This window comes from Argentina anserina, chromosome 4 (assembly GCF_933775445.1).
Source record: "Argentina anserina chromosome 4, drPotAnse1.1, whole genome shotgun sequence".
Classification (NCBI taxonomy): Eukaryota; Viridiplantae; Streptophyta; class Magnoliopsida; order Rosales; family Rosaceae; genus Argentina; species Argentina anserina.
The window spans coordinates 27,122,097-27,145,048 of record NC_065875.1 but is presented as its reverse complement, the minus strand read 5'-3'; the positions used below and the strand labels follow the sequence as shown (position 1 = coordinate 27,145,048).

Here is a 22,952-nt window from a genome sequence, read left to right as displayed (position 1 = left end):
TGACAGTAGATATCTGCCAATGACAACTGAGACCCACACCTTCATTAACTAGAGTTCTAACTGTGCCACTCACTGACCGCTCAATGTTTCTAAGAGCCACAATACTTTAGAGATGGTTTCTGTTAATTCATATAGGCAGAAACTGAGTCACAGATGAAAAAAGCTTCAACAAATAGAAACTAATGGCCTCTTCAGACCAACCTATAATACAAGAACAAATTCTTTTAAAATTCCAAGGTACCTTAAGAAAAATGCAGGGTCTGGTGTGGTTATTTACAAAGCATCAATAACTGAATGATGATATTTTACAAATGGCTTTAAGTTAAAAGCCATACAGATACTTCTTCGTTTTTTCTCCGATGAAGTATGGATTGAATCTTTCCCCAATGAGGCGTTAAGAAGCCTTCTTCTGTTTATACTTCCCAGCGCATGCCATGTACACTACCATGTTTATAAAGCTGAGCCCTGCTAAGAGCCAGAAGTAATAATCCAGATGACCTGAATTCAAGTTGTCCGGGATCCATCCAGACTTCCCGCCCTGTGTAGTCAAGTAAGTTACTACTGTCAGGATGAAAGAGCTCAGATAATTGCCCAGTGCAGTGGTCAGAAGTGATAGGGCGCTGCATAAACTGCGCATCGCATCTGGAGATTGGTCGTAGAAGAACTCAAGTTGCCCAATGGATGTAAATATCTCTGCAGCACCCAACAAGAAGTATTGAGGAACTTGCCAAAAAATACTAATTGGTACAGCTACCTCTTTGTCAACCAAACCAAGTTCTTTAGCAACATGCAATCGATAAATCTCCACCACAGCAGCAGCTGACATGCATAGGACAGAAAGAAAGAGACCAATGCCCATCCGTTGCAACTCCGAGAACCCCCTTTCTTTACCGGTAAATCTCCTTGAAATTGGGACAATAAACTTGTCATATATGGGGACCCAGAAGATAACACTAATGACATCAAAAGATGAGAGGGAGGCTGGGGGAATGGTGAAAGAACCGATAGATGTATCCATCATCGTCCCTTGCTCCACAAACATGGTTGACATTTGGGCATAGACAGCAGAAAACACAATTCCAGTAGCCCAGATAGGGAACATGCGGATTAAAATTTTGAATTCCTCCACCTGTGTAACAGTGCAAAGCCTCCATGGATTGGAATAATCTCCAGTTTTCACCTCGGCTTCTGATATGACAGCAGCTTTATCAAGGCATCTGCATCAAAGTAAATTTCATTAAAATTGAAGGAAGATTTCGTAGTCATCGAGTTAAACACTAAACATGTAAAATAATGTTCACAATGTTGCATAGTAGGAAATCAAATACACTTCGATCATTTAAGAGAGGGATGCATTAAAAATTAACATAATTGTACAACTAATAGCTATGTTCCTAATCTCAAACATGGAAAAATTAAAATTCTTTGTTAAATAGATAGATTTTTGAGAGAACAGAAACATACTTGAGCTCATCACTGTGCTCCAGTTTACGACTTCCTTCAATGGCAGAGACGTTATCTTGTGTTTCATATAGGAGACTACTGTCTTCAGGGACTTTCACATTCCACTTATGAAAAGACGCCACCAAAACCTGGCACATTCTTGTAAGAGGGCTCCCCCCTGGTCTCTGAAACCTATAGAGTGGTGTGCCTGAAAAGAAACTAGCAATAGCCACAGCCATGAACAATGCAGGAATACCGAAACCTAAGCCCCATCCAGCATTGTCTTGAATATATACTAGAAAGCTACTTGATATCAGAGCTCCAATGTTGATAGAAAAGTAAAACCAGTTGAAGAACGATCCCTTCTTTACCCTTTCCCTGGAATCAGTATCATCAAACTGATCCGCCCCAAAGGATGAAACACATGGCTTAATTCCACCAGTTCCTAGAGCAATCAGATAGAGCCCAAAGAAAAACACTGCATACTGTGACGTACTAGCTGTGGGGCATGCAGAACCAACACATTCAGGAGGAATCAATGAAGGAAGTGTTGCTGAGAGAGTCAAGGTACACATTCCCTGTGCCCAACAACAATTGAAACGATGAGTAAACATGCACATAAAAAGTGGAAAAGAAAGATAACATATCAGGTGCAAGAATTGTCAACCCAAGTTTGATAATTACATAAACATTTTTCCCAACACCAAGGAGTTGTTTTGGAGTTACATGTGTTGCCCGTACCATAATATGGAAACATTGCAAACTACAATTATCCTTTCAATCTTCGGAAAAAAAATTATAACTGATCTGTTATCCAATCGTCTCTCTCCAAATTCAAAGATGACAACAGCTTCATGGATTTAGTTAGTACTAATTAAACAAGGATGAGAGACTTAAATTCATTAAGATGAGATTAAAGGTTGACCTGGGGCTTAATCTAGACAGTATATGTGTAATATATGTCTAAGTTCTTCTGTGCACCAATTCATATCAGAGAATCTCTACAGTTTATACTTACGAGAAAGTAAATGGTGGAAAAAACAGCAATTGTCCAGTATCTTCCCCAGTATGCATCTGCTAAGACAGCCCCAATGAGTGGTGTGAGATAGCAAGTGCCCTGCCAAGTGGTAACATTTCTCGCTGCAGCAACATTTCCTTTGTGCAATTTGCTTGTAAGATAAGTAACCAGATTAGTGGCAATCCCATAGTAGGCCAAGCGTTCACAACATTCGGTACCTGTAAGGATATACAACAGATTGATAAGAATTTGGTACTAATTTGATACTCACAACGAACATACAGAGCAAAAGATCACCTAGAATGAAGGGGCAAGCTCTCCAGTTTCCAGTATTTTGCTTTAGAACAGGGTTTCCCTTAATGTCAACTGAGCCGTCTCCTGTGTACAATCCATTGCTTTCATCCTGAAGATACCAGCATGTAAATAATGGAACAAAGCTATAAGAAAAATCAAAACCTTTCAAGTAATTAAAATTGTCATGCAGACCAAATGGATCCCTGCCAGGGTAGTTAGTATATATTCAAACCAAAACGCAGGAAAGACGACCCACACACAAAGACAACACAAATCAATTCGGATCATCTGAAGAGTTCGGCAATCTTGCATTAAACTACAAACAGGAAAATAGCTCATTCATCATCTAACTACATGCATACAGCTACAAAAACATGCTTGACACCACGGCATGATCCGATGGGGTTTGGCTGAAGATAAATTACACATTCTTGGAAGTTTTATAGCACAATTGTGTTTTCAACTTTTCATGACAGATTTATGTTGACTTTACCTCCTAGTAAATTACCTGTAATCAAATTCTAATCCTTTAACTGAAAGCATACACTGATTCAATAACTTCTACCCAACAATACCCAGTTGCAGGTCCATCAATCCCAATTCCCTCTAATAGATTAGCTCCTCAGTATTTCTATTTTTGTTTAGCCATGTTTCCAATTAAAGCTTCAAACTTTTACATTGGATAACAAGTCAAACCACCCTGAAGATCTCTATTAGAGACAAACCCAATTCATCCAAACTAAACCCTCTGTTTTCACAATCAAAGATCAATCTTTGCAAACCAATACAACATATTAATCAGAAGAAAAAAAAAGTATAACTTTACGAACCTGAAGAAGACCATCTTCCAATAACGCTCTCTCGTCCTCAAGAGAACCCATCTCTCTGTCTTTCTTTATCTCTTTTCTGGGGATATCAATGATACATATATAATCAACCAAACATCATAAGTAGGTGTTCGGAGAGATAGATAGATTGGATATGTTGTAGTTTTTCTACCTCGGAAGTTGGAATAGTAAGAGATGATACAAGCGAGAGGTAGAGAGACGTCAAGAAGGAACCTGGTTTACGTGACGTGACGTAGAAAGCAGACAATACCTTGGGACTCGGAACTAAATTATAAGGACGTTGAAATTATATAATACTACGATGTATGGGAATGGTCAAAATATCAAATAAGAACAAGGTTTCCTACCAAGAAGGGTAAACCAAGCTTTCAAGTTTCCAAGTTTCAAGTTTCAAGTTTCAACAACTAACCAAATTCAGAGGTTCTGGATCATGTTCACCTCAGCTTCATAAATTATGGTGCAGCATGAATACGGTGACACGCCTTCCAAGATTCTAATATCAGAGCAGGCCGAAGAAGATAGAATGCATGCGGAAGAATTGTTGTGGGCAACTAACTTTTCAAATCCTTGTATGTTACACTAAAATCCCGTATACACATGTATGATTAGTTTGAAACACACCATCGCTAATATTTTGTGCATATTAACAGTAAAGAATGCGAGATAATAAAACTCCATTAGCGAATAGATTCTCAAGCACACCATTCAATATTCCGAACCAAAATTAATTGGATGTCGATCAATCTTTAATTTCGCAGCAATGCAAGTATTCGGTGCAATTTTAGGCACACATATTCATGTAAGCATATGTATTGATCTGAACTAATCTTAAATTCTCAATCATCGACCGAGATTGTATGTATAGATACACGGCCACACACCAACCATCTTGCGCATTTCTAGTTTACAAACTAAAAATAACATTAACATCAATGAAAATAAAAGGAGCTTGGGCCTCAAGAAAGCTGGGCAGTATTCACCGATACAGAGCCCATGCAAGACCCACTGGGCTGTGGGCATTCGCCGTAAATATAATAGGCCCAGTTCAGCCTGTTAGGGAATCCAGGTGCTCTGATTTTGCCGGTTTTGGTGCCAACCACCACGACTCGGATTCGCCGCGTCGCCGATGTCAAAAGTGAAACGGACTTTGCCCTAATGTAAATCCATGCCGTGCGCCTCATGCATCACGCAAACTCTTTAGAATTAGGTGCTCTAATTTAGGTAGTTTTTTCACCCATTGATTTAACAAATCAAAAAAAGAATCTATGGTTTAATAATGTTCAATACGCCAATCCCCTATGGATCTGGACCAAAAGAAACATGTTTGTTCTAATTAACTTCTACGTTGGTGCATGCACATTTCATAGTTTTCAAATCAGTCCTCAATAACAAACGAACCAGGCTGGAGGCTAGATAGCTAGCTATAGGAGGACCTCAAATTATTTGTTTTATGCCATGCATGGGATTAATTCTAAAGTTGATGTGTAAAAGAGATTATATAGATACACATTTAGGGTTCATGTGCCGACCAAAGATTCATCGCGATCGTAGAATGCCTTTAGTATTCTTAGCTTATGATCGATCTCCTCCCGTTGCTTTAGTATGAGGAAAAAATTCATAAGATTCTCTTAGCTATGAAAAAGATCTCAAAAATGTAATAATTAATATAATTTACACAGTTTACATTTGCTTGGAGCAGTCCATCTTGTTTCTCTAGCTAGCTAGCTAGGTCAATAATCTACCCTTTGATCACAACAGGTCTACGATTGACTAGAAGTCTCGGCTCATTGCTTCTTCAGGTCTTCATCCGTGACAGTATCTTCCTTCTTCGAAGTTCAACTATTGATTTCCTGATTTTTTTTTTCACCCAAAAGATTATGGAAATCATGCAACATCAATCTATTCCTTAACAGTCAATTTTTTTTCTAGACGTTCTCTTATGTTGACACAGAATCCGGCAAGATTTTTCACAAAGATCACATGCGCCTATAAGTACCAATTAAGGCTCTTCTCCTCTTCTTACCCAAGCAATCACAAAGCTCAATATTTATACACCTCCCTAATTCATCAATTCCATACCAAGTCTTTGATTGTTTTTCATCATTGTTTGTGAGTCTTGGCGAGGCTTGATCTGCTCATCAAGAAGACAATGGGGCTCTCAAAGACATTCTCTGCTTCTGATGTGTCGGTCCACTCGACGTTTGCCTCTCGCTATATCCGAGACAAGCCCGCCAAGTACGTACATTCTTTTTCTTTATTTGATATGTTCTTGTTCTTAATATGGTAGTTTAGCAACTAATTGATTGATCAATGAAGGTACAAGATGCCGGAGAACTCGACGCCAAAGGAGGTGGCTTACCAAGTTATAAGTGATGAGCTGATGCTTGATGCGAAACCAAGGCTGAACTTGGCATCGTTTGTGACGACGTGGATGGAGCCGGAGTGTGACAAGCTCATCATGGACTCCATGAACAAGAACTACGTCGACATGGATGAGTACCCTGTCACAACTGAGCTTCAGGTACGTAGACATGTATTCTCAATACACAAAACATCAAGTAATTTATGTGCTCGTGAAATTCTTGCCTAGCCTGCTTGTGTGTTATACTTGAAAGAGAACCTGAAGCTCAGATTAACACATCTGCATGCTTAACAATACTGCGTGCGAGCCACATGTTTTTGATTCATACTGCATTACATGCTTTGGTTTTCCTTTTAAATTGGCAATTAAATCATTGTTTTGTCTAACAATTTTACAAATCTATTCATGATATTGTTACTTTTGCCTTATTCTTTATCATTTAAAAAATCAGATCTTTCCTTTTCTGAAAGAATATTAGTTTGGAAGATCTTTCATAATTTACTTCCTCCGTGTGCAGAGAATATATAAGAACCAGTACTTGATTAATGGACAAGCTAGAGTGCTTGACTTATTGTTTCTAAAAATTACTAGCTTGACATGGATTTCATTATAATGCTAATTAGCGTGTTAATATGAACAGAATCGGTGCGTGAATATGATAGCAGATCTTTTTAATGCACCACATAAAGAGTCTGATGAGGCTGCCACCGGAACTGCCACAGTCGGGTCATCTGAGGCCATCATGTTGGCTGGTCTGGCATTCAAGAGGAAGTGGCAAAATAAGAGGAAGGCTGAAGGAAAACCCTATGACAAGCCCAATATAGTTACTGGTGCAAATGTGCAGGTTGACACACAACTTTATATTTTTACTTGTTTCTTGTTGCAAATAAGATCCATCAACGGCTGAAAAATATGTGTTATGGTATAGGTTTGCTGGGAGAAATTTGCTAGGTATTTTGAAGTAGAACTGAAGGAAGTGAAGGTGAGGGAAGACTATTATGTAATGGACCCTGTGAAAGCTGTGGAGATGGTAGATGAAAACACCATCTGCGTTGCTGCTATATTGGGTTCAACTTACAATGGAGAGTTCGAAGATGTCAAGCTCTTGAATGATCTTTTGCTGGAGAAGAATAAGCAAACTGGGTAAATAAATTGCCAAAAAAATATCATCTTATATGGCCTGTGTATATGTTCGGTTTCAACTTTAGGTTAACGTATATATATTGGACTCATTCTGCAGATGGGATACCCCAATTCATGTCGATGCAGCCAGTGGTGGATTCATAGCCCCGTTCTTGTATCCCGAGTTAGAATGGGATTTTCGTCTTCCTTTGGTGAGGAGCATCAATGTGAGTGGTCATAAATATGGCCTTGTGTATGCTGGAGTTGGATGGATAATTTGGAGGTCCAAAGAAGACTTGCCTGAAGACCTAATCTTTCACATCAATTATCTTGGAGCTGATCAACCGAGCTTCACTCTCAATTTCTCTAAAGGTAACTAGCTAGTCTATTATTTAAGATAGTTTTTATATGTGTGTGACCTAATTCTTACATGTAAATAACTTCCCCGCAGGTTCGAGTCAGATCATTGCTCAATATTATCAACTTATCCGACAGGGTTATGAGGGATACCGGAACATCATGGAAAACTGTCACAACAATGCCATGGTGTTGAAGGCAGGGCTGGAAAAGACGGACCGCTTCAAAATCTTGTCGAAGGACATTGGAGTTCCGGTGGTGGCCTTTTCTTTGAAAGATACGAGCCATTACGATGAGTACATGGTGTCTGAGCACTTGCGTCGTTTGGGCTGGATTGTTCCGGCATATTCCATGCCGGAGGATGCTAAGCACGTCGCTTTGCTCCGTGCTGTGATAAGGGAAGACTTCTCTCGCACTCTAGCTGAGCGTCTTTTGCTTGACATCATCCATGTCTTGAACGAGCTCGACAAGCTGCCGCAGCCATCAGTCAGTCCAAATGGTGGTGACCAAGTAAGTAATGGCGGCATATGCAACGGAAGCATGGACCCTTTGGTGCATAAAAGGAAGATATTAGCTGTTGATGAAGAGGATGATCACATACCAAAACTAGCGAAGAGTGCATAATGCTTCAGTTTGCGAAGATCAGAGGCGTGGCTTCAGACAAGTTTATCATGCATAGTCGCATATAGTTTTGTTTGTTTAATTATCACACTAGTAATGTGAGTCATTAGTTTTTCGGCCTGAGTAGTGTTTACTTGATTTACTTCAATTGTTTGCAAGTGGTTTCATGTGAGATGTGCTAACGTAATTTTTAATCCTCACTGCATTGTAATATACTCTTCTTCGATTTTACTTTTCTTAATTAACGACTGTGGGTCTCAATTCGCTTTTCTTTCCGTCGGTTGCTTGTTTTGACAAATTTGAGTTACAAAAGAATGAAAGATGGTTTAAGGAATCGAGACTGTTCTCGGACATTCATACATGATAGTATGCCTAAGTATATAAGATCGATCTTAAGGCTGATAAAGCATGACTCGTTTAAATATGACCGTAAATTATTATTACATGTTTCCCATTGAGAGAATTTCCAGTATAAATACCCGCAAGCTAGTAGTATATATATATATATAATCGGTGTCTGAACTCTGAATCACTCTAGCTAGGGTCTCAGTCTCTCAGATCATGAAGACAAAGACGATGGATCGCTTTATCGGCCACATATATATGGTATCCGCAATGTTACCTACTTCCTTGTTAATTACATTGAAATTATAATGATCTTCTATACGCTTTCTTTCATACCTGTCTGTTTCGTACAATTCCCGTAGTCTCTTATGATACGATGAAGGCCTCATTCACCATGAGTCCAGAAATTAAGGTGCAAGCCGCCCGTTCATTTTGTGGACATTGATATCGATTTTATCTCCTTAATTAGAATTCGATCAGTAGAAAATTATCTACTATATACCGTACTCTTTCGTTACAAGTCCTTTTCTAACAAGAATTATGCGATCATGCTCTAGGTAGTGTGCTTATTCTTCATTTCATCAATGATGATGACATTTCCTAAAAAATTATTAACATTGGCGTCTATTTCATGCTCTTTTTGTTGTCGGTAGATTTTTAGTTTTCTCTAACAGATTCTATTTTGCAGTGGACTATGGAGCCTAATATTGGCTAATGCCTGTTACACGCGCCCGAGTTCCATATGCCATTACTTCCACCTGTAATGAATAGCTCAAGTTCAGGGAAAAATAGAACATGCCGGCCGAACAAAAAGCTAGCTCGTGAAAGATTAGAATTCAGAAATTAAACACTTTAGCTACAAGCAGGTAAACAAAGATCTTTAAGATTGATGTGTCACCTTCTTAATGTATCACTAGTCACAGTGCCACTCTGAGATGCTCGATCAGTGTGAACATTCCATGAAATTCATTCAGTTCATGATTACATGTTGAATACACTATCTCACGAACCCTATAGTCATCCTTCCGCACCCGCACAACCACCCCACTAATGCAAAAGTTCCATCTCCTACGTGCTATATATAACGCCTAGCGAGTTAGTTAACTCCATAGAGCCCAGTGTACAAACTAAATCTCACCATCATATCAAGATTTACGAGTTTAGCTAGCTAGCTAGGAATCATGAGGTCCGACATTACTAAGACCTGCCTTGCTCTTGCGTTTGTGTTTCTAGTAGCTATGCAGTTCTTCGTCGAGGAAGTTGGCGCAGCTGGAGAATGTGGTAAGACTCCGATCAGGGCTGCGGCGACTAGCCTGAGTCCATGCCTGAGTGCAGCCGGAAATGCGAGGGCTAAGGTTCCACCAGCCTGCTGCACCAAAGTTGGTGCGCTGATAAAGACTGCACCGAAGTGCCTTTGTGCTGTTCTGTTGTCACCTCTGGCAAAGCAAGCTGGTATTAATCCCGCAATTGCCATCGCTATTCCAAAGAGATGCAACATCAGGAACCGACCTGCTGGAAAGAAGTGTGGAAGTAAGCAACATGTCATGCATGCATCATATATATATATATATATATATATAATTTCTGCTCTATTTTTTTTCTCGAATAATCATCTTTTTTGCTTTTGCTTTGTACTTCGTTGCATTTTGTACTGTTATTGTTCTTAGGGCAAAAGTACGTTCCATTATAGTTTGCATAATTTTGTGGATAAATTTGTAAGTTTATGTATGCAGGGTACGTTGTCCCATAAGCCAACATCACAGAGAAAAGGAGCAAGCAACCAATCCAATAATGCGAATCGTGATTAGCGAAACTTGTTAAGTTCGAATAAATGTAATGAAGGGTCACGTTAATTGTTATAGTGAGCTATTTGGTGACCTTTTCAAGCACACTCATTGAGTTCAGTTTTATACATGTACAACTTAATAAATTTATCCTACTTATAATTGCGTGCTTAATTTGAATTTACAAACTTGGAAGGAACAAAATAACGAGCAGCATGCATGTGAAATGAAAGCTCAAAAACAAAAATTGGAGGTCATGCAATAAACAAAATACATACTTCTAAAACTCATTAATTAGCAAAACATTGTCAATCTTCTATCTCACTTTCATATTGGAGATTTACATGTAATTTGATCGAATGAATTAAGTAACAAAAGAGCTTATGATCATGCCATCAAAGAATCAAACCGAACGTAGGAACACTGGCCTTTATAATTATTGACATTACCAAAACAGACCAAAATGATTTCCTTACGGAAATTTGAAAGATTGACTAGTTTGATGAATGCAAATGCATAACATAACCCACAATAATGTTAGCAAAAAGCCAAAAACATATGCACCTGTACTTAATCCCATTCTGGACTTCCGGGGTCCCCTTTCACTTAATTCAAATTAGCATAACATAACCCCCGATAAGCAGTAGCAGATTAGTGCTTCAAAGTTCAAATACACTTCAACGATGAAACACTGATTATCATTAACGGCAAATATGTATGAATCCAGCTGTGAATGGGCCTTGGCTACATGATTAGACTTTCCCAAAAGAGGTTTCAAATTATATTCCTCACCGTCAGATTAAACATCGGTCAGTTTCCGGCACTAAGCAGTAAGCACCAATGAGTCTATTACTATTTACTTAACCATCTCAGGATCGGAAGCCAGAGCTGCCGGAGCATTTGATTGATCATCAGAGCGTCACTACAAAAAATTTGAGTATTAAGCACATTTATATGTGGCTCAAGTGTGGGTGTTATAAATGTACTTAATCCACACATTTTTTGTAGTGCGTCCTGTAAGTATGGATTAAGAGCCTAAGAGGATTAATTGTGTGAATAAAACCATCTATATAGTATATACCATAAAAATTACAATACTCTTATTTTGTTAAATATTCACGGCATGGTGATAGCGATGATGATTCTCCAATGGGACAAATCCATTGATAAGAATGTTTGTCTCAACACCTTCTCGATCATCAAAACAACCAAACATGCTCTCTGCCGTCTGATCACTCACGAAGCACAATGTGAGTGATGCCTCAACCCTAGACAAAGTTTTGGACCATCAAATTTAATGATCATGAAAAGGTAAGGCCCCATACCTACCAAATATACGAAATATATGACTATGATAATCAATTATTATGTTCTTCCTACTCATATCATTTACATATTACACAAGGCATGCCAAGCAGTGGACCCAAAGCCTCGTTATAAATCAACCAACAAAAGAAAAAGAAGCAAAATTTGGAAGAAAACGAGTGACAAGGTTTAGAAAAAGTCCGGAAAGGAAGAACGGTTGGGAAGCATATACAATCTCTAATGGAAACCAAAAAGAAAAAGCTGAAATTTGAAATGTGTTTTCGAACGCTAAACAGTAGTACGTAGACGACTAGTTCATATCGATCAGAGTCAGAGAGTGTATCTATATTCATCGATCTCTTTATTCTTTGCCTGTTTACTTTTTACATTATATGATCTATGATTATAATGTAAACACCATCATACGAGTACCCTCTGCAATTATTTAGTTCCCCACAAGAAAAATCAAAAGCGACTAAATTTACCGAATCCCAAGATACAGCAACTTTGCTTATTAACTATATTTCTCCCAACCTTGCCGTTGACTGATGACTACCTCTTCTAAAATCAACTCATTCTTTAACCTTTTTTTTTTTTCTCCAGTGCTTTCTTTGGGAATTTCTTTGCACATAAATAGAAGCATTTCCCATCAAATTTCATGGGTCATTCACTCTATCAGTCTCTTAACTTTCATCAACAGAAAGAGAGATGGGTGAGCTTCATTCCATGTCCATGACTTACTCTAGCAATGGCTTAGCCCTAGGAGGACCAGGACTGGGTCTAGGTTTAGGAATGGGAGGAGGGACTTGGGATAATTGCCATAGCTTCAACCTTGGAGTTCTCTGCAGCTCGGACAGGACTTCTTTTGGTACCACCTTCCTTTTCCTTTCACTGTTTTTATCTTCATTTCATGTTCTTCGTTTTAATGGATGCTTTACATTTTGATCGACACTAAAGCTTGGAATTGGAACACATTTTCTTGCAGTGATGGATGAGTTCGATGCCCCACCATTTTCGTCTTCTCTCGAGTCGGATTTCTCGACCGGTTACTTGGAAGACGCTTTGGTTGAATTCAACGAGCGCTCGAAGAGAAGACGCATGCTATCGTTTAACGATGATGGAATCAGAGACTCTATTCCTGTTGCTTCAAAGGTACTACTTAATCAGTGTTTTGTTTTACTTCAGTACTGCATGCACAGTTTTTCGCAAAATTCATGTTAATTACATCCAGATGGTGTTAATTATATACATATACAGAGACACAGCTGGGATTCAGACTGGGAAATGTTTGAGAGTTTTGACAGCATCAGCCAACTAATTACCTCTACTGAGCAATCAGGTGCGCGCGCATACACAATCAGCCAACTAATTACCTCATTTCGTTTTTACTAAATAAGTTAATTTTGGATTTACTAGGTGATGATCCTACAAGTATGAGTAGTACACCAAATAGTAGAATCTATGAGGATGAGACAAAGACAGTCGACACGAAGATGAACACACGAGAAAAAGCTATTGATTCTTCGTCTTCATCCTCTTCTTGCAAAGAATCAGCCAACACCAACTCCATGGAGGCTGCCGAGAAAGAGAACCGCTTTTCCTTCAATTATTCAGGTACGTACTTAATATTTTATAGATTCTGTCTCCAAGTTCAACAAAACACACAAGTCAATATATAATTAACGATGGTCGTTTCATCTCGAATGTACAGATGAGAAGCTAAAGAAGAAGAGGCCGATGATAACGTCGAGGGTGGTGTATCCCTTTGCGGTGGTGAAACCGGGAGGATTAGAAGGCGACGTGACGCTAAACGACATCAACGAGAGGATTTCAATGCCACCAACGCGACCAGTACGACATCCCGTCGGGGACTTTGCGTGTCGGCCATGCGTATCTGATCCTGATGGTCCAGGACTTTCTGGTAAAGCTGTAGTGGCCCTTACCCGAATTCAAACACAGGGAAGAGGCACAATCACTATTATCAGAACCAGAGGTTAAAATCTCAGTCGAGTCGATCATGCCATGCGCTTAATCAGTGGAATTAGTCTATCTAGCTAATTATATATTATTGAACGAATTGTATATACAGAACATGTCGAATTAAGAATTACCATCCCTTGTATGCAGTTAAAGGTTAATTTTGTAGTGAAGCAAGAATTTGGAAAAAAAAAACTTGTGATTAATTCTGATGTGATCTTCATGTAATGAGGCATGTAATTAGGAAAAAAGAGAAAAGAGAAGAGAAAAAGAAAAAGGGTGCGAGTCTGAACTCTGAAAGAAGAAAAAGGCTAGAGAATAGAAACGAAAATGGTCCGTCAAAGATTAAAGCCTGAGATATAGTCTGGCACAAATAGTTGAAAGGCGATATAATTGTTATGCAGTATGTACCCTTGTTCGATCAATCGCAAGGTGTAAAGGAGACCTAAGGGTCATCGTTCCATGCATGTCGAGAATTAAGGTTCTTTTTTCTTAACATTGCCGATAAACTTAGAACAGTATTCACCATCACTGAATCAATATATACAGTGAACAACTAAAGTTTCAAAGCTCGGGAAATGTAGTTGTATATATAGCTCCGGTAATATTGAATACTGTTATAATAACAGTAACCTCAATTGGCCATTATTATTGGTGAAAGAATTGATTAGTTATCTGGACGTTTATCATCATCCATTTCCATCCCTGCTTCACCTAATTACCTTTAATTAGCTACCTGCTGCAGACCTCTTTTATCCTAGCTAGATTCCAACTAGCGAGCTAGCTATCTACCACTGGATTTAGAATCGATCGTCTGCAACTCTGCATTATTAGTTAATGATGGTAACTTAAAACAATTATTTCAGACCAAGACTTTGAAGGCATTGGGATGAGAATGGAAATTGGACCATTGGCTTTTTGTTCCTAATCTTAAATATAAATAATTACTAGTAACCATCGCACAAGTATATCACTAATGTGGTGCTATCGCACTATAAAACACTACTCTACATATATTAATCATTCGCCAAATGCCTACATTCTTCATCTCCATGTGTTGCATTGTCTTCTTGCTTATAGTCATAGCTAGGTCAACAACCCGCAATATTAAACTTCTCACGATTTAGGACAATATCTAACATAAGGGGACAAACCGATTAACATGTGCCCATAATCCCATATAATATAGAGATAAATTTACAAGATTTTGTTCAAATATATATGATGTCTCTTGATCACCACCCTATATTTCCTTTTGACTCTTGTTATACGAATGTATTAAACATTTAAACCTATATCGGGCGGTCACAATTTGAGAAGCAGAGCTCACAAAAGAAGGAGCAGATCACATGCTTAAAGGGAGTCAAATCAAATGAAGCATATTGTGTAGTAATATTCACTAAGTTGGTAAACATGCCAGTGACAAGAGAGTGACGTGGGATTTGGTGTTTTGTCCCAGTAAAGCAATGATTGTTGGTTTTAGGTGAATGTTTATTGTCGATCTTTATACCCTTCCAAATTTATATTGGATTTGCAGAATCTAGGTCCAGGTGAAAGACACAGCTCATCAGATCGAGCACACTCAGTAGTGCGATATTGTTAATATGAAATTAAAAGTACAAGCATTATTTTTGTCAAGATCTACGTACAATATTTAGTTTCAAAATAAAGTAGTTAAAGAGTAGAGAAAAAAGACAGAGAAATCAAACTATCAAAGGACGTAAACCCGTAATAGAGAAGCTGGAAATGGATCTCATCACCATTAGCATTACTCTGATTAAATGCAGCTTTCAATTAGCCAGGCCCATAACTTATTCAACTTATTTATGATGTTGAATAGTCTCTAGCTATATTGGGCCATATTATAGTTGATTAGGCACGTAATATAGCATTAAGAGGACGAAGTAGAGCTGTAGAGATCGCTAATTTGAAAATAATACAACAGCTTTTAAAGTTATAAGTTCACAAAAAAAGATGTGATAACAATAGTATAGTGTACTTGCATACTGCATGGACAATCACGTTGCTCTTTGGGAAGAAACTGGGGAACTCGATCATGTCCACCACAGGTTATGCCAGTATTAATTCACGGATTCATGTTATCCTAGTGTAAAAGATTATTATCCATTCTAGAAAAGAGAACGAAAACATGTTTATGTAAATATGTCATATATGCATGTTATGAATGAGATGAGCTCTCCCGTAACCTTTGAAACTGAATGAATCTTGGCCTATTTTGATTATTCTATCAATGTGATATTGAATTCCAGACACGAACCATATACTAACCAAAGGTACCATCGTACACGCGGTAGTTGTAGTCTTTTATTAGATCAAGTGAGGTCTAAATTCAAAAAACTTGAATCAAGTCCAAGCATGGCTCTTTTCAACAATACCAGGACATGGTCAATTAGTCCATATCGTATTAGTCAGTCAAATAGGCTATTTGTTAATAAATTTCTCATTCATGAGTTCTTAAGCAATAATCTCACACCACGTCAGATATGGCGCATTTTAAACGGGTATTCCTTCGGGTCCTGCTCCAGATTCTCTACCCGATTGCCCATCTCATGTGTGAGTGACATCGCAGTCAATGGCCAGTTCGGCCGCCATATAATTTATCTGTGTTACTAATTAATAATATACTTGTCATTAACTAATTAATGAATAACACAGAAATAAGAACATCTTCGATCAAACACAGAAAATTTCATGGACAAAAGACAAGCTAGATAGAAATACTGATCGAAACCCAACTTTCAGTAATTCATGACTACTTAATAGAATGAGCAAACACTATTACATTATGTGACAAGGTTACAACAGAAAAGGGTAAGTTCTCGATCAGACTCATGACGATGGTCGAGTCCTTCGGTAACCCAAAAAACTTGTCACATATGGTATGAACATTCAAGTGGAGCTAGACATCCATGTTGAACAAAAAGGAATTAAGAAAATGACACAGAACAAAGACGAGTATGATGCATCAATGGAATGAACCCAACACTAAGCAGATTAAACAGTCCTACCTAGCTAGCTAGCTTCTAGCGGTATGAATTCGAAAATGGTATGCCACTTGGAATCGATCAGATAGAAAGGGAGATGCCATGCACTTGCTAGCTAGTTAACTAGAGGAGACACTGAAGAAGCGTCTTTCTTAATGCAAACACAGGAGAATACAGTCTTGAGAACCCTACGGAGAACTCGGCCGCGTTTTGGAATCCAGCGAGAGGCTACTATTTCAGAAGCGCCGCCGCAGATGGCGGTTGGCGCGGCCCTCCGTGGCGGTGCTCCGGGAACTGATGAGCTGCAGACGACAGTAGTAGCCATGATTGTGTGTAGTAGTGATGTGAGTGAGTGCCAGTTGTGGTTGAGAAGTACGTTAAGATAGAGCTAGCTGTCGCTGAGCCGCCTGCCTTTTATGAACTCCACGAAAGAATGAAGGAAGCTGGGTTGAGTCGAAAACGGGTGGTGAAAATGGATGCCGACAACAAGAGAGATCGATCGGAATTATATAAAAAAGAAGTGTTTGAGCCGCGTTGAGTGGGATCGATTAAGCGAGTAGGCAACGCGTCGTCCTTTCTCTTAATAAGTAGCGCGGTGAGAGCAAACGATCTCAGACGACATTCCTTTCGTCGTTTCTTTTTAAGTCGGAGTTGGACTCCTTCTCATCTTCATTCTCTTTGTATATTCAAAAACATAGCAAATGTAGCCGAGTAAGATTATAGCCAACAACCACAATTATAGAGCAGTGCTACTCGCAACCCTAGTTTGTTCGGGTTCACTATTGTTCAATCCATCTTCCACGCACGTTTATTCCTTTTTGTGGCCTTTGAACAAGTCACGACAGAAGCGGGAAACATCTACGCGGTTAGAAGCGAATAAGCGATTGGCCTTTTGCAATAGGTTTAAGGGCGCCAAAGAGACAAAAATAAAGGATTTGGATCATAGAGCTTGCCCATGTCGCATTTTCTATTTGCGTAGCTTGTTGTCACGCATCCAACGTCACTCATCACTTATTTAAATTTAGAGCTCGAGAGGTGACATGTATTTATAATTAGGTACTACGTTTGCACTATCAAAGGTGGATATCTATACTACATTTATTCATTAATTAGTTGTACATGAAACTAGTTTGTACATCAGCAAAGTGATGAAATCAATTCTATGTACTTAATTGTGTTGGTTTTTCTAGCCGAAATCATCATTATGATTTATAGTTCACATTGTCATCAATTTACAAAGAATATTGAGCTCGCTACGAACTGTTTGTTGTCTTTATTTGCTTTTAGTAAATATTACTAAATAATTTGTGACTCGAAACATAAATTGTGATTTGCATGAGCAACTTAAATTTGGTCGAATTGCTAGACATGATATCTCCGATTGAACGAGTCTAGATTCTGGTCGATAATTATTTTTTGAAATGGTCGATCAATTTACCAACGCGGTTTAAGTTTCAACCTAACTTGTGTGGTGTGGGAAGGGAAATGGTCAAACTGAAGACTCCTCACTCCTAGGCTTGCAGTACTCTCAATTTGGCCCAACGATCGTATCTTGGCAAAAGCCCAACTATCAAACAAGAAGATTGAACCTGGTTCATTGTCAAATGGCCCAAACAAAACAATATTTTATTTTCTTCGGCAAACAAAAACATAAACGTAGAATTGTACAATTTGGTCTAATGATATCAGTCTCTCGTATAAAATGAGAAGTCGTGAGTTCGACTCATAACAAGAAGTATTTAAATCATTTGTTTGATAAAAAGAATAAAAAAGAATGTATGTCAATCTCCAAAAAGATCATACGTTATTTATCTTGCAAAAGATTCGGGAGAGGGTTGTAATTGTGGGGTTGTGTTTTTTGTTTACATACTTTATTGTTTTCATCGAACACAAAAGGAACCATGCATTATTCGTGTTAGAGTCTAGTGCCACTACTACTCTAAAAGGAATCATACGTTATTCATGTTAAGAGTCTAGTGGTACTACCCTACTACTATTACTCCAAAAGGAATCATACATTATTCATATTAGTCCAATACTACTACTGCTAAAAAAAGAACAATATCCCCCCTCTTTCGGTCTTAAGATATCAAAGTCATACGTAACTTGTATATTTAGCAAAATGGTTAACTGGCTAATCGGTGGGGATAGGATCATGTAACCATAGCCGAAGTTGAAAGACCTCATCCTACCTCACCCTTTTTCATTCACCCGAAAGGCCTTCCTGAATTTGGTAATTGTTATCACACTAATTACATATGTCAATTACAAATGGTATTGATTAAAAGTAATTCATGTGATTGGGCACTGTGGGCAGGTAGCAAAATCAGATCCCCAATGACCACATAAAAGAAAAAGATGAAAAAACCCACGGGCGCCGAGGCATTCCATCCATACACGAAACCAAGATTGCAAATATCTGGTATATTTTTAAAGTATCATCATCTTAATCTATTAAAAAAATAATGTATGAATCATGTTAATAAAAATGGTATATACAGTAGCTGCATCAATAGTATAGAAAGTTGGTTCGGATCTATGATTGTGGTTTTCAAGGATCAACATGGCATATCAAAACATATGACCTTAGTCTATAGCATCATAAATCAATTTCATTTATCGAATCACAAGTCTCGCTCATATATCTAGTAAAATTATATTATTTATATATGAGTTGTACTTAGTTACCATTTGCTCTAGAATGAGCGATGAGCAACGTACGATTATTTAGTAAATTCGCATTTGAGTTGCAATCAACTATCGTTAGATCAGACGGCGTACGATTTATGTATGATTTTTAATCAAAGAAATTACTTAGTCCCGATTGAGCAAGAAATTGAATGTGTAGGTGAGAACATGACCGTTCAAACCCTCGCAGCAAAACAACCACAGAGGTCCACCTCATGACAGTTTGACGGGATTTTAGAACTGACCCGTATATATTTTGCACGGAACTCACACTCCTCCTCCTCTCTCTCTCTCTCTCTCTCTCTCTCTCATAAATTTAATTCGTCAATTTCTGAAACATTCATCAACGCATTCTTCGTCTTCGTCTTGAGGTCTTCGACTCTCTCCGGCTCGGAGTTGGAGTGGTTAGATGGATCGAGTTGAACACTCCCCGGCGTCCGACTCTGAGACGTTTCAAGTTGTCGTGGATTCCGCCGACAACAATGCCCACCACCGGCTCACCAACCACGCCTCCATTCCTATCCACAATGCATCTAAGGTTTTTCTCTTAATATATAATATATTGGTTTTGTTTCCCCAGTTTTCTGAGTTCTGACTCTGCATGCTATTTTAATTTTATTCATGAAATTCAGTCTTGTTGACTCTCTTCACTTTCGCTGCCTAGTTTAATTTTGTGGTGCAGTCATGTTTCTTCTTGTTCTTATGAAAAAGTGGTTGAATTTTGATTCAGGCTAAATTTACGAGGGAGAATTTAGTTCTTGCATACAAGACACTCGGAGTTGTGTTTGGAGGACTTGTTACTTCCCCACTTTATGTGTACCCTTCCATGCCACTGAAGTCTCCGACCGAAGATGACTATTTGGGAGTTTACAGCATTATGTTTTGGACTCTTACCCTCGTCGGGGTTATCAAATATGCCGGCATTGCTCTCAAAGCCGACGATCAAGGCGAAGGTACATACGGGCTTAGATTGAATTCTTGTACATGTATTGCTTCCAATTCACTTGTTTATTGTATATATAAGCTCACACTGATTGATTGCAGGTGGGACTTTTGCTTTGTATTCATTACTTTGCAGGAATATGAATATCGGAATTCTCTCTTCAAGACCTTCGAATCCAAACTCGAGTCTTTCCCCATCTATTTTTGATGAGGGCACTGAAAAGCAGAGTAGGCTCGCAAAGTTTTTCAAAAAAAGTATAGTTGCTAGAAGATTATTGCTTTTTATTGCAATGCTAGGCATGTGCATGGTTATTGGAGATGGGATTCTTACACCTGCAATATCTGGTACTTATTTCCCTATGGCTTCTGTTGTTCTATTAACTTGACAAAGTGAATTGAATTCTTGTAACTTTCATGATGAATGTATTTGCAGTTTTATCAGCAATTGATGGAGTGAGGGCACCTTTTCCATCTGTTAATTCATGTAAGTATGCATTTCTGTTATCGGAACTTTGGACACAATTATTGATTGCAGGAGTCCTTTGATGTCCAATTTGTTTTGAAGTATTAATCTAATAAGTTATAAGTTTTGGGAAGAGAATCATACCTGCTATCCAGCACATGTTTGTGACAACAACCTTAAACTAGATAGAAAGAATAAACAGATAAAAGAGACACTATGGAGGGTGGAATGAAACGAAAATGGATGTTAGCCTTAGTAGTCAATTGATATCAACTTTAAAGTGATGTGTGTGTGTGTGTGTGTGTGTGTATATATATATCTGAATTTTTATTTGTTTTTGTTTATATGTTGCAGCTGTTGTGGAAGCGCTTTCTGCTGTAGTCCTTATCATTCTTTTCTTATTACAAAAGTTTGGAACATCTCGAGTGAGCTTCCTATTTTCACCCATTATGGGTGCATGGACTTTGTGCACACCGCTCGTAGGAATTTATAGCATCATACGTCATTATCCAAGCATATTTAAGGCCATATCACCACATTATATCTTCCGTTTCTTTTCGAGAAATGGTAAGGAAGGCTGGTTGTTGCTTAGTGGAACAGTCCTTTGCATCACAGGTGAATATCATTTAAACCTATTTTACATGATCATTTAGTGGAGAAAATACACATGATTACATGTTATGTGGATCATGTGCTTTTTTATATTAAGTGATCCTCAATCCAAATAACTACAGTAAAACTGGACTAGTTGAATGCGGAAAATGGTGAAAATGATCCTGCAGATACTATTTCATTATGTTGCAGGTTGTACGGTAAAAATATAATCCTTGTTACGTATCTTATTTAGGGTCCGAGGCGATGTTTGCAGATCTTGGTCACTTCAACCGAAGCTCCATTCAGGTTCAGATTCAACATTAGTTCTATCTTTAATGGTTAAATATTTTTTTCTTTCTTGAGAAATTCTGATGTGTCTTCCTTAATAGATAGCTTTCTTCTGTACAATCTATCCTTCTCTGGTTCTGACATATGCGGGGCAGACAGCATACCTGATCAAGAATCCAAATGATCATAATGATGGATTTTATAAGTTTATACCAACTAAAATCTACTGGCCTCTCTTTGTCATATCTACATCAGCTGCGATAGTTGCAAGCCAGTCTCTGATATCAGCCACATTTTCTGTAATCAAGCAATCTGTTGTACTTGATTATTTCCCTCGGGTGAAAGTTGTGCACACATCCCCTAGTAAAGAAGGCGAGGTTTACTCCCCTGAGGTCAATTATATTCTCATGGTTTTCTGCGTTGCTGTCATACTTATATTTGGAGATGGAAAAGACATCGGAAATGCATTTGGTATGTTAAAACTCGAAGCTGTCCATTATTTAGATTTCACTTTAAGAGTCACCAATCTCTAATCATTACAATACTCTTGTTTCAGGTGTTGTTGTCAGCTTAGTCATGCTCATCACCACAATATTACTTACACTGGTAATGATCATAATATGGAGAACACCACCGTTGCTGGTGGCTCTCTACTTTTCTGTCTTCTTTGTGTTGGAAGGTGTTTATGTGAGTGCTGTTTTCACCAAGATTGCTGAAGGTGGTTGGATTCCTTTTGCCATATCCTTTATCCTTGCCTTCATTATGTTCGGTTGGTACTATGGGAGACAGAGGAAACTAGAGTACGAGCTGACTCACAAAGTAACCATAGAAAGACTTGGACTCTTATTATCTGATCCCAGTGTTCAAAGGGTACCTGGATTCTGCTTCTTCTACACCAACATTCAAGACGGGCTTACTCCGATTCTCGGACACTATATTAAAAACATGAAGTCCCTTCACCAAGTCACCATGTTCACTACTCTTCGATACCTATTGGTTCCAAAGGTTGCTCCTCATGAGAGGATTGTTGTCAACAAACTTGGCCTGAAAGGGGTTTATGGCTGTGTTATTCAGTATGGCTATTCAGATCGCCTAAATCTCGAAGGAGAAGATTTTGTTAGTCAAGTTACAAATAGTTTGCTGGCACATATAAAAGACAGCTCAAGTTGTCTGCCATCTGATCCTGCAGAGATCCAACAAGAGATGTGTAATTTAGAAGCAGCAACGAGTGCTGGAATAGTTCATATTCGAGGGAAGACAAGGTTTCATATTGGCAGGAGTTGTGGCTGGTTTGATAAAACTATGCTCGCATTTTATGAATTTCTTCACAGTAACTGTAGGTCTGCTCTGCCCGCCCTCGGGGTGCCACTGCCTCAGCGCATTGAGGTTGGAATGCTCTATGAGGCTTGAAGAATTGGTTCCATTTTGCGTCATATCACTTTGCCATAGTTCAAGTGATAGTAGATTACATGAAAGAATGATGCAAGAATATAAGT

General features: G+C 38.5%; 5 protein-coding genes across 6 annotated transcripts; 4 read left to right on the top strand and 1 right to left on the bottom strand.

Moving 5' to 3' along the window:
* Nucleotides 1-76: 76 nt before the first annotated feature.
* On the bottom strand, nucleotides 77-3,830 carry LOC126792918 (protein NRT1/ PTR FAMILY 8.3-like). Of its 2 annotated transcripts, XM_050519429.1 has the most exons (6): nucleotides 3,755-3,825; nucleotides 3,586-3,661; nucleotides 2,759-2,864; nucleotides 2,462-2,679; nucleotides 1,465-2,021; nucleotides 77-1,217 (listed from the first exon to the last, which is right to left on the bottom strand). In XM_050519429.1, the coding sequence occupies exons 2-6, from the start codon at nucleotides 3,634-3,636 to the stop codon at nucleotides 395-397; spliced, it is 1,755 nt and encodes a 584-aa protein (XP_050375386.1). In that variant the 5' UTR covers nucleotides 3,637-3,661; nucleotides 3,755-3,825; the 3' UTR covers nucleotides 77-394. The 2 variants fall into 2 exon arrangements, with proteins under 2 accessions (XP_050375386.1, XP_050375385.1); XM_050519428.1 differs by having other exon boundaries at nucleotides 3,586-3,830.
* A 1,922-nt stretch (nucleotides 3,831-5,752) lies between these two features.
* On the top strand, nucleotides 5,753-8,068 carry LOC126790628 (glutamate decarboxylase 4-like). The gene is made up of 6 exons (XM_050516948.1): nucleotides 5,753-5,838; nucleotides 5,920-6,124; nucleotides 6,606-6,809; nucleotides 6,894-7,108; nucleotides 7,206-7,459; nucleotides 7,539-8,068. The coding sequence occupies exons 1-6, from the start codon at nucleotides 5,753-5,755 to the stop codon at nucleotides 8,066-8,068; spliced, it is 1,494 nt and encodes a 497-aa protein (XP_050372905.1).
* A 1,468-nt stretch (nucleotides 8,069-9,536) lies between these two features.
* On the top strand, nucleotides 9,537-10,359 carry LOC126791688 (non-specific lipid transfer protein GPI-anchored 15). The gene is made up of 2 exons (XM_050518153.1): nucleotides 9,537-9,940; nucleotides 10,144-10,359. Exons 1-2 carry the CDS (start codon nucleotides 9,592-9,594, stop codon nucleotides 10,158-10,160), a joined length of 366 nt encoding a protein of 121 aa, XP_050374110.1. The 5' UTR covers nucleotides 9,537-9,591; the 3' UTR covers nucleotides 10,161-10,359.
* Nucleotides 10,360-12,161: 1,802 nt separating this feature from the next.
* LOC126791452 (protein XRI1) lies at nucleotides 12,162-13,559 on the top strand. Its single transcript, XM_050517904.1, has 5 exons — nucleotides 12,162-12,367; nucleotides 12,485-12,651; nucleotides 12,757-12,838; nucleotides 12,916-13,113; nucleotides 13,211-13,559. Exons 1-5 carry the CDS (start codon nucleotides 12,208-12,210, stop codon nucleotides 13,495-13,497), a joined length of 894 nt encoding a protein of 297 aa, XP_050373861.1. The 5' UTR covers nucleotides 12,162-12,207; the 3' UTR covers nucleotides 13,498-13,559.
* Nucleotides 13,560-19,578: 6,019 nt separating this feature from the next.
* Nucleotides 19,579-22,880, top strand: LOC126792517 (probable potassium transporter 17). The gene is made up of 8 exons (XM_050518924.1): nucleotides 19,579-19,707; nucleotides 19,900-20,122; nucleotides 20,214-20,456; nucleotides 20,545-20,595; nucleotides 20,929-21,189; nucleotides 21,422-21,474; nucleotides 21,558-21,927; nucleotides 22,013-22,880. The coding sequence occupies exons 1-8, from the start codon at nucleotides 19,579-19,581 to the stop codon at nucleotides 22,864-22,866; spliced, it is 2,184 nt and encodes a 727-aa protein (XP_050374881.1). The 3' UTR covers nucleotides 22,867-22,880.
* The last annotated feature ends 72 nt before the right edge of the window (nucleotides 22,881-22,952 follow it).

Coding starts and splice junctions, on each gene's coding strand:
- LOC126792918 (XM_050519428.1), bottom strand. CDS start 3,636: ATGGGTTCTCTTGAGGACGAGAGAGCGTTATTGGAAGATGGTCTTCTT. Junction 2,680..2,758: donor AGCTTGCCCCTTCATTCTAG/GTGATCTTTTGC, acceptor ATATCCTTACAG/GTACCGAATGTTGTGAACGC. Junction 2,022..2,461: donor TTTCCACCATTTACTTTCTC/GTAAGTATAAAC, acceptor TGTTGGGCACAG/GGAATGTGTACCTTGACTCT.
- LOC126790628 (XM_050516948.1), top strand. CDS start 5,753: ATGGGGCTCTCAAAGACATTCTCTGCTTCTGATGTGTCGGTCCACTCG. Junction 5,839..5,919: donor ATCCGAGACAAGCCCGCCAA/GTACGTACATTC, acceptor TGATCAATGAAG/GTACAAGATGCCGGAGAACT. Junction 7,460..7,538: donor CACTCTCAATTTCTCTAAAG/GTAACTAGCTAG, acceptor ACTTCCCCGCAG/GTTCGAGTCAGATCATTGCT.
- LOC126792517 (XM_050518924.1), top strand. CDS start 19,579: ATGGATCGAGTTGAACACTCCCCGGCGTCCGACTCTGAGACGTTTCAA. Junction 21,190..21,421: donor AACAGTCCTTTGCATCACAG/GTGAATATCATT, acceptor TATCTTATTTAG/GGTCCGAGGCGATGTTTGCA. Junction 21,928..22,012: donor AGACATCGGAAATGCATTTG/GTATGTTAAAAC, acceptor CTCTTGTTTCAG/GTGTTGTTGTCAGCTTAGTC.
- LOC126791452 (XM_050517904.1), top strand. CDS start 12,208: ATGGGTGAGCTTCATTCCATGTCCATGACTTACTCTAGCAATGGCTTA. Junction 12,368..12,484: donor CTCGGACAGGACTTCTTTTG/GTACCACCTTCC, acceptor ATTTTCTTGCAG/TGATGGATGAGTTCGATGCC. Junction 12,652..12,756: donor CTATTCCTGTTGCTTCAAAG/GTACTACTTAAT, acceptor ATACATATACAG/AGACACAGCTGGGATTCAGA.
- LOC126791688 (XM_050518153.1), top strand. CDS start 9,592: ATGAGGTCCGACATTACTAAGACCTGCCTTGCTCTTGCGTTTGTGTTT.